The sequence below is a fragment of the Choloepus didactylus genome, chromosome 16 (genome assembly GCF_015220235.1).
Source record: "Choloepus didactylus isolate mChoDid1 chromosome 16, mChoDid1.pri, whole genome shotgun sequence".
Taxonomy (NCBI): domain Eukaryota; kingdom Metazoa; phylum Chordata; class Mammalia; order Pilosa; family Megalonychidae; genus Choloepus; species Choloepus didactylus.
This window is the reverse complement of record NC_051322.1, coordinates 73151764-73172232: the sequence shown is the minus strand read 5'-3', so window position 1 is coordinate 73172232 and position 20469 is coordinate 73151764. Positions and strand designations below refer to the sequence as shown.

At 38.0% G+C, this 20469-nt stretch overlaps 1 protein-coding gene across 6 annotated transcripts in view; it reads right to left on the bottom strand.

The window, feature by feature from the left end:
• The window catches only part of CEP192 (centrosomal protein 192), a 132907-nt gene that overhangs the window by 5408 nt on the left and 107030 nt on the right, over positions 1-20469 (bottom strand). For 5 of the 6 annotated variants that reach the window (XM_037805595.1, XM_037805599.1, XM_037805598.1 and 2 more), the window contains 11 exons: positions 18318-18459; positions 15314-15492; positions 14664-14787; positions 13116-13221; positions 12431-12644; positions 11311-11390; positions 9606-9701; positions 4635-4754; positions 4146-4267; positions 3353-3479; positions 2827-2885 (listed from right to left, as the gene is read on the bottom strand). In XM_037805595.1, the coding sequence (XP_037661523.1) occupies positions 2827-2885; positions 3353-3479; positions 4146-4267; positions 4635-4754; positions 9606-9701; positions 11311-11390; positions 12431-12644; positions 13116-13221; positions 14664-14787; positions 15314-15492; positions 18318-18459 (1369 nt within the window). Of the gene's footprint in view, positions 1-2826; positions 2886-3352; positions 3480-4145; positions 4268-4634; positions 4755-9605; positions 9702-11310; positions 11391-12430; positions 12645-13115; positions 13222-14663; positions 14788-15313; positions 15493-18317; positions 18460-20469 lie in introns of those variants that run through there. The other variant, XR_005212162.1, reaches the window with a different exon arrangement.

Here is a 20469-nt window from a genome sequence, read left to right as displayed (position 1 = left end):
ATCAGTCACAGAGCTAATGGGGAAGCGAAGTTAATAAGCCATTTATGATAAAATTGGAATTCAGGTAGTAAGTGTTCATGACAGATAATTTGTACTCAGTTACTAAAAACAGTTAACACAATTGGGAATTTTAAATGATCTATTTCTAAATAAACTAACTGCCACACAGTTGTGCCAATGAGCACTTTCATAGTACCCAAATTAATATTATACTGAGGATAACATCACTAGCCTTAAATCAACTGGCGCAAACCTACAGTATCTGGAGAGATCCACTGACGAAAAGAATTCAGACAGAACATAGAAACCTGGATTCAGTAGTGTTTTAAACTTGGGCTCTTCTCCTCTTCATAGCTGAAAGGATTAAATGGGAAAGCACTGACACGAAACTGCAATAGTCTTATCAAAATCTGTGGAGGTGGTATTCTTGGATCCCCCAGTGCAACCCAGCCAGAGAAAGAACTTAACAAGATACTAACAAGTGCTGAGTGTTTACCATGGCTTGCTTTACACTTACTCATCAGAAGAACTTCATGCTGAAAAAGAGGCCAGACTTTAATTAGAGATATGAATGAAGCAGATCTAGTTAGGACTAGGGCAAACTGGACCAAAGTGTAAAGGACGATACTGACTGTGTTTGAAAACTTCAACTTCCATGTGAGACCAAGGGAAGAGATGTTTATTTGCTGCAGGATCTCTATTCCTAAACAATTTAACTCGTACAATATGTTCAAATACCAAAATTACATAGAACTTTGAATAAAAGTGAGACCTGGTAGTTTTGTACAGGTTAGTGTGAAATAGCAACACATCCTAAAATAATTTGGACAGAGAACAAATATATATATGCAGGGCCCCCCTGAAGAGCCGGCGGGGGTGGAGGTGGGGAATGTGGAAGTGTTGTACTTCCTAACCAGGATTGTTGCTGATGTTCTCACAAACATTCAGGGCTGGTGGTTTGGTATGCCAAGCCCTCTGTCTTGGTGCTTGCCCTTATGGAACTGCAAAGGAGAGGCTAAATCTGCTTATAATTGTGCCTAAGAGTCTCCCCCTGAGTACCTCCTTGTTGCTCAGATGTGGCCCCCTCTCTCTCTAGCTAACCCAACTGGGCAGTGAACTCACTGCCCTCCCCACTATGTGGGACCTGACTCCCAGGGGTGTAAATCTCCCTGGCAACGCAGGATATGACTCCTGAGGATGAATCTGGATCCAACATTGTGATATTGAGAACATCTTCTTGACCAAAAGGGGGATGTGAAATGACTCTAAATAAAGTTTCACTGGCTGAGAGATTTCAAATGGAGTCGAGAGGTCATTCTGGTGGGCACTCTTACGCACTATACAGATAACCCATTTTAGGTTTTTAAGGTATTGGAATAGCTAGAAGTAAATATCTGAAACTATCAAACTGCAACCCAGTAGCCTTGACTCTTGAAGACGATTGTGTAACAATGAAGCTCACGAGGGGTGACAGTGAAAGCCTTGTGGATCACACGCCCTTTATCCAGCATATGGATGGATGAGTAGAAAAATGGGGACAAAAACTAAATGAAAAATAGGGTGGGGGGTGATTTGGGTGTTCTTTTTTACTTTTATTTTTTATTCTTGTTTTTACTTTTTCTGGTATAAGGAAAATGTTAAAAAAATAGATTGGGGTGATGAATGCACAACTATATGGTGGTACTGTGAACAGTTGATTGTACACCACAGATGACTGTATGATATGTGAATATATCCCAATAAAACTGAATTAAAAAAAAAAAGAACCCCATGCTGTCAGCAACATTATCTCCATTTCACAAACAAGGAAAGTGAGCCTTAGAGAGATTAAGCCTATGATAATTTCCTAGACATATTCACAGCTGACCCTGCAGGACTGAAATCTAGTTTGTGCCTTTAGGTCAGCCTCCTGGGAGGAAAAGGCAGTGGTCAGTTCTCAAGTATACTGATCGCATGTTTTATAGGACACAGGACAGGGAAGAGGTGGTGGGAGAGATGGAAGCCTGAAAAGACAGTCCTTAGCAAGTGACTGATGACATCGAGGACGAGCACCCACAGCACAGCACTGCTGGTCTCCATGACTGTGGAAGACAGTCCTGGAATTATGTGAGGAATGGTCCAGGTTTTCACAGAACAGAACATCTGTGTGGAATATTCCCCTGATGCTAACATGAGAGGCCTTACAATAAAATTAAAGAGTAATTAAAGATTCAAAGATGAAGTTAAAATTATTCCTTGGTATTAGTCCAATAGAACCCTACTATTAAATTCTAAGTAACAATGACATCCAGTTTGAGATCCCAACCTAAATGTTCTTCATACAGAAAAAAAAAAAGTTAGCAAGCTGATAGGAAAATGAGGCCCTGATTTAAGAACAATACAGAGTATTTGAAGAATGACAAATGCAAAGTACCTCAATAAAACTTTCCCCAATTAATCTGGGAAGGTTTTTAGTCTAATTAGTGTTTAAATCCTTGACTCTTAGAGTGTCGGTGAAAATAATCTTTGAAGCAGGAACTATTCTAAAAGTTAATCGTAAGATGATTAGGGTTCTATGACTGGGAAAATCCTTGGTAACAGGAATCATATGCCAAGTCCAAAAAGAAAGCTAGAAGTCTGGATGGCTGCACTTTGAAGTACACATGTGGGCAGGCAGCAATGCCTTCCCTGTCAGCTTCTGTGAGGATGTGTGCTCAATGCTTCTGGTGTTGGTGCCAAGGGCCCTACACAGAGAGGGACACCACAAGCTCGACTTCCCAAGAGGAATCTCTGTCCTGAAAACAAAGCCTGCACTACAGAGAACATTTTCATTTATGATAAACTCACCTCAAGGAATATTTTGAATGTTTGACGTAGAAAGGCTCTCTGGGACTTAAAAACTTCAGCTGGAATTTAATATGAAACACTTTATGAAGTTATGCAAGTTAGATATTTAGCATATATAAAACATACCATGCATTTCTTTAATTAAAGATGCAGTCTGTAAATTTAGGTATTGCCACAAAATTAGATAAAACAAATGCTTGTATGATATAAACACATTTAAGGGAATTTTAGTATGAATTTTCTCTAGCTTTGACTATAGTAAATGTTATCCAGGAAAAGGTATGTGTGATGGTACAAAAGAAAGAAAACTAACAAGGGAAAAAGTTTAAAATACTAAAATGTGAATACCAATGGTAATTATTTTCAATTTTCAAACTGAACTTCTCACAAGTTTCTTTTCAAATACAGTATTAAGACATTAAAAAAAAATCTATAACACAAGTATCTAATTATAAAGTAAATGTTCATTAGCAAAGAGTTGAATACATTTACTTTTCCAAAACCCAGAATAATATTCCCAACTTACTGAGTGGGTGATAAAAGAATTATTTCGCAAATTGATTTTCAGTGTCCTTGATTCCCCAACTCTAGTCGGCAAAAACATATATACATCTTCTGGGGCATAAACTCCACGGTGCGACAAGTCAACCTGCCTGTTTTGAAAAACAGGTTTAAAACTTAACTTTAAAATTCATAGTAACAAATTACTGCTATATATTAAATTATGAACAGTTGCTTCGTGTTTTTTTCTCACAATTTAGTTTAAAAATGATTTTGTAATGGCAATTTATATAATTCATATTAGAGTAAAATAAAGACCGCAGGAGGGGCTGGGTTGGGAGATGCTACCTAAGATAAAACAGCAGCAATGCCTGCACTTGAAAGAAACTGCCAGAAGTCACTCATATGTCGACAGGAAAATAAATAAATTGTAATGTATTCAAAATGGAATACTAAACAATAAAAAGGAACAACACACTGGTATACTCAATAACATGAATAAATTCCCAAAAAACATTACACTGAGTGACAGAGGCCAGACCCAAAGAGTACATATGCATATGAATCTCAAGCGAAACCAACCTACAGTGACAGACATCAGAACAGAATAGAACAGAACAAACCTTGGGGTAGGGGTGGGAGTGAACTACAAGGGACACACAGGAACTTCCTGGGGTGAAAGAAATATTCCAGACCTCGATCAGGAGGTGATAATCCATGTGAAATAAGGGGAAAAGTCATTGAATGTCTTACTGAATATAATTAATGCTTCATAAAGATCCAGAAAAACATTCATAGGAATGACAAAAACAACATACCCAGGTAAGAGAGCAGACGACTCTGATAGAACTTCTCTTCGGGGCTTAACCAAATCATCTATTTTAATGAGGGTATCTGTGGAAATACATGCATTTTCAGGCTCCTTTTCTGCCTTGACACTCTATATATATATAAAAAAAAAAGAATCACAGGATGGGGAGGGGAACAAACGCTAGGAAAATATACAACATTTTCCCATTTGAATGTTATTGCCTTTAAAAATTTTCAAAAAGACTTAAGATTTTTTAATGCCCCAACATACACTGTACATTGTACTGTCTAGTTTCTTCCAAATACACAGGCATACACAATGTCTTAGGCAATTAAGTCAAATCCAGACAGGCCAATCAATAAAGACAATCAATAAACTTAAAATTATGGGGCTGGACAACAGAATTAATTAAATTAAAATAATATCAGGAGAATATTCTGCAATTTCAGGCCAGTCTTCCAAGTTGGTTTCACTTAAATTCACGTATAATACTCACTTGTCCAGAAAGCTGAAACCTCAATGTGTGCTTCACGTGAGGCTCTTTAAGGGGGTGACACTCAACATCCCAAAACTGGGCATAATTCCCTCTATCTCTGGGCAAGAATGTGATAGAGACCTACAAAACACACACCCAAGAGAGAAATTTGGACGTTGAACCCACGCACATGTAGTTAGATTACCAACTGAAAGTTCTAGTAAGAAAAAACTGAAGGAACAAATGCTTTAACCTTGGCTAGTTTTGCCACTTATTGAAAAAGGATTTGAACAATTCTATTATTTCTTGTAGGCTATTATACCAGATCCAAAATATTTCCATTTATGGCTTTGTACAAAATATTTCTCAAAATGTAGAATCAAAAAAATGTTTGGGGGTGTGTGTGTGTGTGTGTGTCTCAAAATGAAACAGAACTGTCAAGTACAAGATCTAACAAGACCTCCTGACAGAAACACAACCAAGACGTCGTTGTGAGTCTTCATGGCAGCACTCATGGAACCTTCTGCTGGCCGAGGGACAGGGAGACAAAGAACTGCGATTTCTAGAGAAACATGTGATGACCTACATGCACAAGTGTGAAGGGAGAGGAGAGAGAATAAGAGAGCACCGCCATGCTAACAGCAGCTCTTATGCTTAACTTCAGAATGTCAGTCAGAACCAGTTATTTTAACCAAAAACTCCAAGTTATATACACAACCTGTACACGTACAAACTGTAAACAGCTCAATAATGATAAAGTTACAATATTTTAAAATAGTATTTTATAAAGTTTACCAGAGTTAAGACTCTTAGCTTTATCAAAGAATTAAGTGATAATAATGACTTCCAATTAAGTTAGCAATGAACCTTTGAGAATGGACTTAAAAATCAAACAAGTGACCCAAATTCTGCCAATGCAGAGCATCAGAAACAACGAGCCTAGCAAGCCTGAACAAGAGGGCTTTTGGGAGAAAGGAGGCAACGGGGGGAATCTGATCAAGGCAATAAGATAAAGACGGGGGAGGGGATAAAACCGTTGAAGATGATATGGCCACTGAGAAGACTAAGGAAGAAGAGTGGGTGAAAACAACTGTCTCCTAATGTAAAAATACTCAATTTATCTGGAATCAGTGGAGACTACAGTATTACACATTCCACAATTCCCAATTATACTCCCTTCGAAAGAAAGAAGAGGGAAAATACTGCTGCATGCTACACACTGGGCACATCTGGGTACCTTAACATTCATTACCTCATTTAATCCTGCATCAGATGACAAATGTTTCAAAAAATTGTTGTAAACTTCTCCTACTTTAAGACACAGATCGTAACTAACAGACTGATTTATTTTCCTCTGGGTCACTACTATAATGCATAATATATGCATCAGTAATTGTTCTATTTTATAATACCTTCCTGAACGGTCCCAGAATTTTGTGCTTTGCTAGATCCGTCTCCACCCCCACATCCACCCCCCAACGTTAATGAAGGAACGAGACCTAAAATTCACTTGACAGAAATTTACGAAGAACCTGCAATATAAGCATTTAGTTCAGTCCAGGATAGGGTGATGAATGTGCAAAAAAAAAAAAAAAAAAATCAAAGACCTCATGAAGCTGCCATTTTTATGGTATCATCTGAAAATGAGAGATAATTCCTGGGAGAAAAGCTTCTTCTGCTTTTTTTTAAAAACAGCTTTATTGAGATATAATTCACATATCAAACAATTCAAGTACACATATTCAGTAGTTTTTACCATATTCAAATAATCGTGGAGCCATCACCACAATCTAATTTTAGAACATTTTCAATGCCCCCAAAACAAACTCCATACAAATCAGAAATTACTCCTCATTTCTACAACCTCCCCCAATCTCCAGTCCCAAGTAACCACTAATCTACTTTCTTTCTCTATGGATTTCCCTATTCTGGACATTTCATATAAATGGCATCATACAGTATGTGACCTTTTGTGCCTGGCTCCTTTCACTTGGCATTTTTTTCAAAATTCATCCATGTAGGACCATGTATCAGGACTTCATTCCTTTTTATGGCTGAATAATAGTCCATTGTGTGCATATACTACATTTTCTTTATCCGTTCATCTGTTGTCTCCACCTTTTGGTTACTGTGAATAGTGCTGCTGTAAACATTCGTGTACAAGTTTTTGTTTGAAAACTTCATCAATTCTATTGGATATATACCCAGGAATAGAATTGCTGGGTTATATGAAAATTCTATGTTAGTTAGTGTTCTCTAGGGAAATGGAATCAATGAGATATCTATAAAGATAAGATTTTATAAATGTGTCTCACACAACTGTGGGGATGCACAGTCCAAATTCTGTAGGGCAGGCAGCAAACTGGCAACTCCAATGAAGGTGTTGGATGAACTCCTCAGGCAGCACACTGGTAACTTTGATGAACATGTTTGATGAACTCCTGAGGGAACTCTCAGGAAACTCCTCAGGAAATGCTTCGCTGGCTAGCTGAAGAAGATGTTAAGGTCCTCTAACTTTCTTGCTTAAAAGTCAACTAATTGGATTAAATCCAGCTGACTGAATTCTCTCATTGCAGAAGACATGCCCTTCGTTGATGTAATCAGTCACAGCTGCAGCCTGTTGACTGATGATTTAATAAACCGGCCTTCTGGTTTATTAACCAGCCACAGATGTCCTTGCACTAATGGTTAGGCCAGTGCTTGCTTGACCAGACACCTGGATACCATCACCTGGCCAAGCTGACACATGCACCTAACCATCACATTCTATGATTAACTTATTGAGAAATCACCCAACTGTTTCCCAGAGCAGCTGCACCATTTTACATTCCCACTGGCAGTGTAAGGGTTTCTCCACATCTTGCCATCACTTACTCTTTGTTTATAGCCATCCTAGTGGATATGAAATGGTAACTCACCATGGTTTTGATTTTAATTTCCCTAATGACTAATAATGTTGAGTATCTTTTCATGTGTTTATTGCCTACTTTTAAAATTGGATTGTCTTTTTATTACTGTTGTACAAGTTCTTTATATATTTTCTAGACACAAGTTCTTTGTCAAATATTTTATATTCTGCAAGTATTTTCACCTATTCTGTAGTCTGTCTTTCCACTTTTTGATGGTGTTCTTTGATGCACAGAAGTTTTTTAACTTTGATAATTCATCTACATATTTCTTTTGTCACTTGGGCTTTTGGTGTCATACCTAAGAAACTAATCCTTAACCCAAGCTCACAAAGAATTACTTCTATGGTTTGTTCCAAGAGTTTTACAGTTTTAGCGTTTGTGTATGGTATGAGGAAGAGGTGCAAATTCATTCTTTTGCATGTGGAAATCCAGTAGTTCCAGCAGTTTTTTGGAAAAAAAAAAAAAAAATTCCTTCCCCATTGTGTTGTCTTAGGTACCCTCATCAAAAATCAAGTGACCAGAAATATGATGGTTTATTCTGGAATTTTCAATTTATTCCACATATTCTATAGGTCTGTCCTTATGCCAGTACACACTGTTTTGATTACCGTAGCATTGTAGTAAGTTGTGAAATTGGGAAATATGAGTCCTCCAACTTTGTTCTTCTTTTTCAAGATTATTTTTGCTATTTTGAGTCCCTTGTATTTCTGTATGAATTTTAAGATAAGAGTGCCAATTTCTGCATAAGCTTTGATAAGGATTGTTTTGAATCTACAGATCAATTTAGGGAGTATCGCTATAAAGTTAGACCTTATAATCCATAACCTTGGTAAGTCTTTCCTGTCATTTTTGTTGTTGTTGTTGCTGTTCTCTTCTCTTTCTTTTGCGACCCCCCCTCAGATACTGAACTTTTATTCAGCAATGTGTTTGTTTCCTATTGTGGCAGATTGAGTCATGAACCCCAGGAGGGAGGGGGGTACCAAACATGCTCTTAATCTATCCCCGTGGGTGTGAACCTATAGTAAAAAAGACTTTCTGAAGACGTTATTTTAGTTAAGGTGTGGCCACCTCAATCAGATGGCCTTAATCCTATTACTGGAAGTCAAGGGAACACGGAAAAGGAAGGAGAGGATGCTACCCTGTGACAGGAAAGCCCAGGTCCAGCCAGAAGGCTACTGACCCTGGGAGGAGCCCAGCCTTCCAGCCTGTGAAACTGTGAGCCAATACATTCCTGCTGTTAAGCCCACCAATCATGTGGTGTTTGTCACGGCAGGCGGGAAACTGAGACCCTTATTCTGCTGTTTGTCCCTGTTGTGATCTGGGAAATGAAATAAACTATGCTTGTAGAGCTTCGTCTAAGAAAATCGGAAACCCTCTGACCCAACGTACACAGTGTTTGTGACAACAATTAAAGCTACTCAAAATTCTTATGCAGTCAGTTATGAGTACACAGCTATTTTCTAGAATTTCTTAGAAGTCTGAATCTCTGAATAAATGGGCCAATATAAGTGCTACAGTATAATAAGTAAATAAGCAATTAATGTGAAAAAGAAAAGTACATTACTGAGGCCAAGTGGATGACTAAAGCCACTGAGAGGTATTTTAGGGGACTATGATAGGTCTACAAATCAATTAAAATGTAAGAGGGTCACAGTAGCTAGAAGGATTTGTCATACAATGTTCACTATGACATGGACACCGATCTGTTTTTAAGCAGTGGTAGGTTTTTCTGGCTATGGCTGGTAGACAAAACAACTCATTAGGTCAGGCTACTCAAAGTATGTTCTAAGCACTGGCAACCTGCACACTGTGCCAGCGCAACAAGGAGAGCTGGTGTCAGAATGTAAATGACCTATATTACAGAGTTCAACTGACAATTTATTCAGAGCAAGGCCTTCTTGCTATAGGATCAGTGCATTGATTTACATTCTGGTGCAAGACTCTTCTCTTGTGGCAGACTGGCACTGTGAATTGCGCTGATCTAGGTAAAACAAACTAATCCATATAGAATCCAATGAGGCACTTCTGGCTTTAAAGAACACGTTCTTACCAGCTGACCATAGAAAAAAATGTCAAAACTCACCTTCTGGATTCCATGGCTTTTCAGAACACCAGAAATAGGAGAACATCTGAATGCTGCATAGGTAGCTCTAAAAACATCTCCACTTTGGTCAACTCCCTACAAAGTAATCATTTAAGCAATCAAATGGAAAACTGTAAAAGTCGATGGATCAATTCCACAGGGACACACAAAGCCTGTTTCACAGCAGACAGGGAGAACTCAGCACATTCCCAGAAATGGGAGTGCTACCTGAATCAGCACTACACAAGCGCCGTCACGCGAGAGTCTCTCACACCATGGAAGTGGCCACTGCCCCTGGCCGCAGGGCTCTCCATGATGCTGTCCTTACTAAGAACTGCCTGATGATCCTTATTTGCCTACTGGTTTTAACTTGTCTCCACCTTTTCCCTCAAACACTTTTAAAACCCTACTAAATATACATTTTAACATCCATGCAATACCGATCTTGATTTCTTTTCAGTAGGTCCGGCACTATCTTTTGCATATATTTTGTTAATATTATGGGTTAAAATTTTTACTATCACACAAAATACATGGCAGAGAGGCCACAGGGCTCTAAACAATACATACAGCATATATAACAATATGCATGTATAATATACATATAGTCCTTAATTCAGGCTGTACTCACTGGCAGGGACTACCTACGGTATACAGTAGGCTAACACTTTAATTCCGTCTGTCATGCTAGCTGTCACTTGTTGAAAACATACAAGAGCATTCAGCCCTATGCCAGCTAAGTCCCAAAACCCAGAGGCAATAGCCTCTTCAAGAACATCAACTAGATGTGTCCCCTTTGCTCATAAAGCTGACATCCCTTTTCAACATGAACAGGTGAGGGTGGTCACTGCCTAGATATCCCTAAAGATGGGGAAAGTGATTAAACTAGAGTAAGGGGTAGAAACAGACAAAATGGAATTTAACAAAGGATTGTGAATACTTAATCTTTATATGATTTTCTTTTCCTTAGTTGCTAGGGTATTAGAATAGTTAGAAGCAAAAAATTAAAATGGTGGAACTATAACTCTTTAACATCCTTTGAAATTTGTTCTATAGCTACTTGTTAAATTGTAACTTGAAAGCTACACCTTTTTGTATATATGTTAGATTTCACAATAAGGAAATCTATGGTACTATAACTCATAATAACTTTGGAAATTTCCTATATATCTACTAGCTAAATCATACTTTGAAAGATATTACCTTTTTGTATATATATATTTCATAATCAGGAAATAACAAACTGTGGAATTGTAACCTATAATATTCTTTGAAATTTGCTCTCTAACTATTTGTTAAATTGCACTTGGAAAGTTATAACTTTTATGGATATATGTTATATTCTACAATAAAAAAATAAGATAAATAAAAAAAAGAAAAAATAGCTAAAAAAAAAGCACTCAGAGCACAGAGAAGGAAAATGTGTGTAAAAACTTTTTAAATCTGTTTTTAAAAATGAAGTTATTTCAGGAAAAAATCAAGACTGTGGGAGATAGCATCAAATTGAGGAAGCATGTATTTTAACATATATTCTATAATCTGAATCTCAAAGCCACCTGGAGAAAAAAGACTGGGCATGTATTTTTCCCATCATAAAGAAAATCAACTAAATGAACAGTATCAACATATGCTCATAGTTAGTTTTTAAAATATAGTGCATAAATTTTAAATGTTAAAATAAACATAGGAGTCAATTTTTACTGACCTTGACATAGGGTGGCGCTAAAGATGACAAATGCCACTTTACTTCTGTGTTGCCATGATTCTCAAGTTCTAGATAATTTTCTAAAAGGAACACATGTAAAACAACTCAGATGAAATCTTGGTGAGGTATGTAAACAAGCAGATTAATGTAATCGGTCTCTTTATCTCATCATAGGGGGAAAAAAAGCACTTTTTAGATCCCAAAAGGAGTTCAACAGCAACTATAGTATTTTCTAACAAAATCAAGTTTGACACATATACTCTTTGGTACTTTAAGAGCAATGGAAAGCTACTGAAGGAATTAAGCAAAGGAGCAATAAGATAATTTCCTCCTGGCAAAATTCCAACCAGGCCAAACCCAGACAGAGAGGCACAAGGCAGTTAAGGGAGTTTGTGAGCACTCATTACGACAGTCCACAAAATTTAAGGAGGCTTGCAGAGAATTGGGATACAAGCAGGTGATGGAGTAGGATGGTGTAAAAAGTGGAAAGGTAGTGGGGTCAGGGAACTGGAGAGCTGATGAGGCCAGAGAATTCTAGAGAAAATGAGCTGGGAAGAGGGAGTGATGATCAGGAAGTGCCAGGCTTGAAACTGAGCTAACACCTACTGAGTGCTCATGAGATGACAAACAGTATGCTGAGTGCTTTACATATATTATTTCATTTAATCCTCACAAACCTATGTTGTAGGCTTTGATCACAATGGCCATTTTACAAATGGGGAAACTATGCAATTTGATTTAACCTCTCTAGAGCTTCAAAGTCAGATTAGTAAGTGACACAGCCATGCTTTCGTCTCTTTCCTCTCTCCTTCAGCTACTAATTTATTAGCAATCCTGGTCAAAGATTTGTTGAGAGCTGGTGAGGGATTGTTCTGACCATCAAATAACATTTAAGATCCTAAAATACGTACAGTTATTAAAAGCAGAGATTTAAATTTTAAGCACAACTGAATCCCCGCCCATCATTGAAATTATTGTTGATGAGCACCTGATTTTCTCCTGAAGTGTTGGAAGGAATGTAAAAATTTGTACCTATACTAACTTATAGTTAACCAAGAATATAGCATTGGACTCAATATATCAGTAGACGTTTGAATTACATAATTTTGTGATAAAATACCTGAAGTTTCACCAGGTTCTGTTGTGGGAAAAGTAATGTTCTTGTTTCTTATTTCAACTTTTGTGGAAGGTGGCTTTGTCACTGGTTTTAGCAAATGACTGAAGGAAAGCTCAGACCCTGGGGGAAGGACTCTGAATGGGCTGGAGGCCACATGTTTTGTGAAAGGAAGTTCTTCTGGGGTCAAGTCTTCTCGAATTTGAACTTTTACAATTTTCTGAAATAAGCCAAATAAAGGGATGAGTCACAAATATAGCTATCATTTTAAAAGACACAATATTTTAAAATCATGGTAGAGAAAAATAATGCCAAACAAAGGAAACACTGACAGATTTAGAAATTACAGTATATCCAAATCTCAAACAAAATAAATCTTTGACTCTACTCCCTCACCCCTTCTGTTTTTTTAAAGCATAGACTACAAATTAATAATGGCTTCTGGGGCTCACTCTTCAGCCCACTGCATGAACCACCCCCAACCAAAAGACTCATTCAGCTCACTAACAGAAGGACTCTGCACTAAGTACCACATTTAAATAAATCCAGTTGGGCTGAGAGAACAACAGATGCACTATATCTGCATGGGATTTCTGAAATGTAAGTGCTAGCATTATAAAAACTTAAGGCTGCAAATAGTATAAATGATGCTCAAACACACACACACACACACACACACTTTAAAAAGTACCTTCTGTCCATTGTCACAGTGTATATAGATCAAACCACTCCATGGGATTGTTGAATATTTTGTGGACAGGGAGGAATTAGGACTCACAAGAATTTGCAGTTTACTCCTTAAAAAGAATATAAGAATGAAAACCAAGAATATCCTATACTTTAACAGCAATAAGCACAATAGTTATAAATACCATACTAATAACAAACTATTTTCTTTTTGGTCAGGAAGAGCAGAGAGCAGACTCTTCTAGCTAACAAAAAGCTGAATGAACCTAAGGGCAAAACTCACATGAAAATAAATCATGCTATAGAAACACCATTTTAAAAGCAATTCAAAATAAATATTTTTTGGAGTGAAAAGAATAATACTACAAAGCTCTTAACCACTTGATAACAAAGAATGATGCAGCTCTGGAGTATGAGTCACAGTAAAAATGGAAGAAAAGTGGAGGGAGAATCAGAAAAGGAATGGAAAAAAAAGTCTTTTCATTAATCCAGCCGCTAACATTTTCCAGGCTCATGGTCTATGAGCTGTGGCATGCCAATTTAAATGTGGATGGTATAATCAGATTTGTGATTTAAAAGATATCTCCAGGTAGTTATAAAAGGTATTTAGGTAGACATGTCCAAAATGACATTGCAAGATAACTTTCCAATGTTAATAGCCAATATATGGGGCTCTGTAAAAAGTTATTTGTGGAAAAGCTGTCTTGCCATCTCCCTATCTTCTCACCCATTTGTTGGAAAGGGTATGCTGTACATAGTTAATTTATTAACCCAATACATGTCTCCTTGGCTTCCTGGGCCCTGGGGTGTCCGTTACTCTTCCTTAGTACAGTCTCAGTCAAGGGGACCCTCCTGAAATGCACTCATCATTTTGCAGAAGTAAGTAAACCTCACGTTTTTCTGTAAAGTTGCTAATCCCAAGCAGGAAGCACCTTTCGGACGTTCTGTGCTTGTCCCTGAAAAACCACAGGGCTCTCTGGCTTACCTCACATCAGCAATTCAGCTCTGTACAGAGAACAACTGCTTATTAACATTTGGCCCCCAAAGACCTTCCCTGTCTTTGCATTCTATGTAGAAAACATTAAGTTAGGGTGTAACGCAGGAAGCTTTGTCCAAAAAATACCCCTAGACAAAGGCAGCAGCACAAATGAGCCAAAACAAAGGCCACAAACAGCAGGGCCACCTGAGCCCTGGAGACACCACTGCCCACAAGCATGTTATTCCTTGCTTTGTAATACTTCAAAAAACACTCTGATTTCATTCACATCAGGTTATCTTTCCCAGCTCGCACTATCTTTAACACTTTGTACTAAGCAGCACTTCTTACCATTTTAAGTTAAACCCCACGGGCTGCGTACAGGAGCTCTACTTTGGAATTGCATGGGCCCTGAGCTCACTGTCGTCCCACAGAGCCAAGCTGGATGCTTTCTACAGAGTCAGCATGGGGCAAAAATTTACTGAATAAATTAACATGGCATATTACTGATCCTTCAAGGCCACCATGATAGCATCTGAATATACCCAGAGAAAGACAGAAGAGGGCCCTACTTACTCTGGTGCAATAACTCCATGCTGCGGTGTCACTGTAAGGCAATGTGCCGGCCAGTACAGTTCAAATTTCAGTGACGTGACAGAATTATTTAAAATACGGAAACGTCCGGTTTTTGCCATTTCACCTATTATACAGATAACATGTTACTTACATTCAGCATCAAAGAAAAAGACAAATGCTAATAAACAATAAAAATAAATCCTAAATAAACACATTCATGAACCGACTTATTGTACTTGACCAGTTATTCAATCACAGGAATTTCAATGGTAAAGCCAGTCCATGTATTGTTCACACATTTGGAGACCAGAGAGACTTGTAATACTGAACAAAGTTAGGGAAAAGAGGAACCCTGAAATCCATTACTCTGCAGTCTTAATTTTGGCACAGACGGAAACAGATCTGCTTGCTCTTGGAACCAACCATACCCTGGCTAAGGGTTATCTGGGGTGGGGTTATAACCCGGTAGTGAGTTCTCTGGGGATGGGAGGGGGAAGGGCTAAAGGATGAGAGGCTCTGCTATCCTGGGAATTTGGGGCTTAAACCTGAGCAAAGCAGAACCTCTATCAGTCCCACAGGAGGCTGGTGAATGACCTAGATGAGCCGAAGGTACCCAGGGGGCCATGCATGTAGTCAGCGGATGCACTCACAAGAAGCAGGAGCGAGCAGAATCAGGTGTCCCGGGTGGACAGTCCATGTTTCTTCAGAGGCCGATTTATCCTGAGCTGGGGGACTAGCTTGAGAAGCAAGCGGAGAACCCTGAGGACCTTTAACTGGCAGAACATCCAAAGAGACATTGCCACTGTGTTTTTCAGAAGGTCCAGAGTCTCTAGAAAATTATTTAAAATTTGAAAAGAGAGAAGAAATTAAAAATGATAAAAAGAAAAATTCAGTCACATGTTTATATTATTTCTTCATACATCTGAAACCATTAAGAAAAGACTGAAAGTGTATTACATACTGTGTATTTTCCAGAGAACAAAAATCCTTCCTATTATGTATATTTAAAGGAATGTGTAAAAAATAAAGTACAGTGTAGGTCAAATTATTATAGTAAAACTGAAGTTAGATTATTCAACAATTCAGTCTCTTTCAAGCCTTGAATTCAGCATGCCATCAGAAGTCCGTTAAAAGATTGACCAAAAAATAACCCCAATATCAGGAACTTAAAAAAAACCAAACATTCAGTTCAACCTCTTAAATACATCTTTAAGTCCATAAAGATAACTGGCTTCACAATACCGACACCACAAAGACTTTTAACAACAGGAGAGTCTTCTGGGCAGAGTGCTATTACAGTTTAGGAAGATTTTTTATTATGTGGTAAAAAAGTGTTACCTAACTGTAATTCAGATGAATTTTGTATACACTAAAGCACATGACTTAATTGAAGTTTAACTGTGCAGTACCCAAATTCTCCTACCAGAGTGGAGCTATAGCTTTGCTTATTGCAAGTTAATGCTCAGCAAAGAGAGGAACAAATTCCTGCTTTAACTCCTACCCACTGGCCTCTCACCCCCTCCTTTCCAAATCAGACTTCCACAGCCCCTGTGAAGTCATGGGGGCACCAGCCAAAACACAGAAATGATTCTTTCAAAAAGTTGATTTCTGGTTTTTTACCTTCCTAAGAACCAAGTCCTCACAATTTAAGTGATTTTCAAGATAATTTTTTAACATACATAACTACTTTCTTTAATTATTTCAATTGATTACCTTTGAAAAATACTATCTGGTGTTAGATTAGAATTGGAAGTATCAGTGTAAATGCATGGTTTCTAACATATTTATAATGTGACATAGCTGTAGATGTATTTCCTAGCTCTGCCTACTGGGAGGGCCTAGAAGCAATGACACCTCATTAGCAATAAGCTGTTGTGCCTGGATCCTGTTTTCTAGTACATTCTCTACTGAAAAGAACTTGGGCTTCTAAGAGCTGGGCAGGGAAAGTGTAAGCTGAATCTAGAATACTCTGTTGTGCCAGTGAATAAGGAAGCGCTCGAAGACCAATGTGGACCACATTAAAATGATCAAGGACCCAACTTGAAGGGATCACATAATGACAGTAAAAGATTGCAACCCATTCGATCCCTAAGTTCACCTAACATGAACAAATAAATAAATAAAAGGGGAAAAGTAAATCTCTTCCTCACAGCAGAAAGCCAACTAATAAATGGAGAAAGATGGAATCAGAAAATCACCATTTGGTAACCATGATAGTAACATGATTCAGGCAAGAATCATCACTGGTTGCTAAAAGTTTGATGAGGAACAAGATATTTTATCATCTCTAAGTATCTCCCTACAAGATACTTGTTAATTTTACAGTGGAGAGACCTAGCAGGCGCTATCTTAACTAAGTGATAAAACTATTACTAGTAATGGGACAATCAACATTTTATACCACTGGAGAAGATGCACTGAGAAAACAAAGAGCATAATTTCTGTGATGTTCCACCAAATATGTGAAACCTCCACCTGTAAACAGAAACTGAGGAACATGTTACGAAGTAACAGGCCTGTGCTCTTTAAGAACATCAAGGTCGTTGGTAAGAAAAGGGTTAGCAGCTGGCCTGCAACCTATTTTCTCCTTTCTTCCAGGGAATGCCCAGAAAAAAATGAAAGATGATTTGGTCAAATCCCCTTATAATCTTGCTAATGAAAGATCTGCCAGCAAACACACTACTGTCCTTATCTATGAATACTTTTAACAGGGTATACCTGGTCTTTCTAGAATTGTTAATGGTAAAGAAACCTGAAATTTTGATTTTATGGTGCACAGCTCTTTGGAAAATCCCACTTATGCTATGTAATTATCAAAGAATAAAACAAGAGCACTTTCACAATTGAAATAGCTCCTCCTTTTGTGCACAGCCAGGAGGCCTGTGTTTCGTCGGAGGCAGGAGGCTAGTGCTAAAGTTGCATGGAGGACCTAGGAAGAGCCATGGCAGCCTCAGACTTCCCTAGGCCTCACCGAGATCATCAGAAAAGCTTGATTCTGGAAAAGATCTTAGATTCCAAGGATCTGATTTGACAATCCGGTAATGAGAGGACAGGGAAGAGTGAGGAAGTGCTCTCTCTCAAAAACTATCAAGACCAGCTAAGCAAATGCAGCAGTGACCTGTATTAGATTCTGGACCAGACAAGCAGGCAGAAAGAGGAAGATTTCTGTTTGTTTAACAGCAAAGGACACTTTAGGGACAATGGCAAACTCTGAATGGGCTCTGTTGACTGGATGGCAGTACACCTGAGAACGTTCTAATTTTGATGGGTTTACTATGGCTATATAGGAGAGAGAGTCTTGTGTTTTTAGGAAATTCACATTTTCTAAGTTTACAGGTATTTAGGACTAAGAAGTTACCATGCCTGCAACTTATTCTTAAATGGTTCAGGAAAAGTTATAGATCCATAATAAACAATAAGGCAAATATGGTAAAATGTTAACAACTGAGGAATCTGAGCACAGGGTATATGGGAGTTCTTTGTACTAATTTTCAACTTTTCTGTAAGTTTAAAATTATGTAAACTTAAACTAAAAACTGAAGGTGAAATAAACATTCTCAGAAAACAAGTAGTAATAAAGTACAGGGAAAAGATCAGTTCTACTATGAATCAATCTTGAAATCTGGTGAAAGGGCTTTTTTTTTTTTTTTTTACCTTGTCAATTCCAAGCTAGTTCTGGAAGAAGGCTCTCTGCTAGAAACGCAATCTCTGAATTCTCCAATTATTGAAAGTATGATTTTACGCATGCTTCCATAGAAGAGCTGAACATCATTAGGTTGTTGGGGGAGATCATATACTAAAACAGAAAATAATGTTTGGAAATACTTGAATCTTCACATAATCACACAACAAAAGTAACAGATAATTTTATATATGTACAGACACAGAACACTATTTTCTTAGGTTGGGGCTAGCTGAAATTTTGATTATGGCATTAAATTCTAGGCAGTTCAGCACCAGTGGTCGGGAGCTCAAGCTCTGCCCTGGATCGAAACTACAGCTTTGCCACTCACCAGCTGGGATCCGTGGCAAGTCACTTCCCCACTCCAGGCTTTAGCTTCCTCCACTGTAACTCAGAGTAGGAGGCTGTTGTAAGCATTAAATAAGGAAGCTTCTAAAGATATATACAGAGGTAAACAGTCATATAAAGCTGACTGTGGGACAGGCACAGTTCTAATCTCCTTATAAATATTAACTTTGTTAGTCTTCCCAACTCTTTGAGGCAGTTATTACTCTTATCTCCACTTCAAAGATGAGGACTCCGAAGCTCCTCTGTGCCTGAGTAGCTTGCTCAAGGGCAAACAAAAAGAGGCAGCCTCATGGACATTGAATCAAATCCAGAAACCAGGCACTATTAAATGTAACTAAAGATATCTAGATTAATAAAATCATGCTCAAGTTGAACATCTTTACATCTGTCTACCTGAGTTTGTGTATATACAGACATATATTGTGGGGTTGGTTCCAGACCATGGTAATAAAGTGAATACCACAATAAAGCAAGTCTCATGAATATTTTGGTTCCCCAGTACATATAAAAGTTATGTTTACACTATACAAGAGTCTCTGAAGTATGCAATAGAATTATGTCTTAAAAAACCAATGTACATACCTTAATTTAAAAATAGTTTATTGCTAAAAAATGCTAACACATCATCTGAGCCTTCATGAGTCATAATCTTTTTGCTGTTGGAGGGTCTTGCCTTGATGTTGATGGCTGCTGACTCATCAGGGTGGTGACTGCTGAAGGTTGCATTATTAATTTCTTAAAATAAGCCAACGAAGTCTGCCACATCAAATCACTCTTCCTTTCACAAAAGATTTCTCTGTAGCATACAATGCTGTTTGATAGCATTTTATCCATAGTAAAACTTCTTTCAAAATTGGAAGTCAATCCACTGCTTTATCAACTAAGTGTATACAATATTTGCGGTGGTTTAGCTCTTAAACCTAATCCATTCCTGTGGGTGATAACCTATCCTAAGTAGGGCTCTTTCATGAGGTTACTTTAGTTGAGGGGTGGCCCATCTCAATCAGCATGAGTCTTAATCCTATTACCGGAGACCTTTATAGGAGGAGTGAAATGCAGACAAACAGAGAGAAAGCCATGGAAAGAAGCTAAAATCAACGAAACCTGGAAGAGAATGGAGAGGCCAAAAAACGCCGTCGTGTGTCTTGCCATGGGACAAACTGAGGACCAAAGATTGCCGGCAGCCAGCTCCAGAACGCCACAGTCTTTAGGGAGAAAGCACTGCCTGATGATGCCCTGATTTGGACCCTCTTTTAGCCTCAAAACCAGAAGCTAATAAATTTCCTTTGTTTAACAAGCCCCAATTGTTGGCATTTGCTTGGACAGTCTAGGAAATTAAGATAAAATTCTATATCCTTTGTTGACATTTCAACAATGTCACCAGTAGATTTCATCTCAAACTACTTTCTTTGCTCATCCATAAGTAGCAAATCCTCATCCATTCAAGTCACATCTTCAGGCTCCACATTTCTACCACATCCACAGTTACTTCTACTGAAGTCCTGAGCCTCTCAAAGTCATCCATTAAGATTGGAATCAACTTCTTCCAAACTGCTGTTAATGTTGATATTCTGATCTCCTATGAATCACAAATATTCTTAACTGCATCTAGAATAGTGAATATTTTCCAGAAGGTTTTCAACTGACTTAGCACACAGCCATCAGAGGAATCACTAGCTATGGCAGCTATAGCCTTATGAAATGTATTTCTTAAAAAACAAGACTTGAAAGTTGAAATGACTCCTTGATCCATGAGCCACAGTATGGATGTTGTGT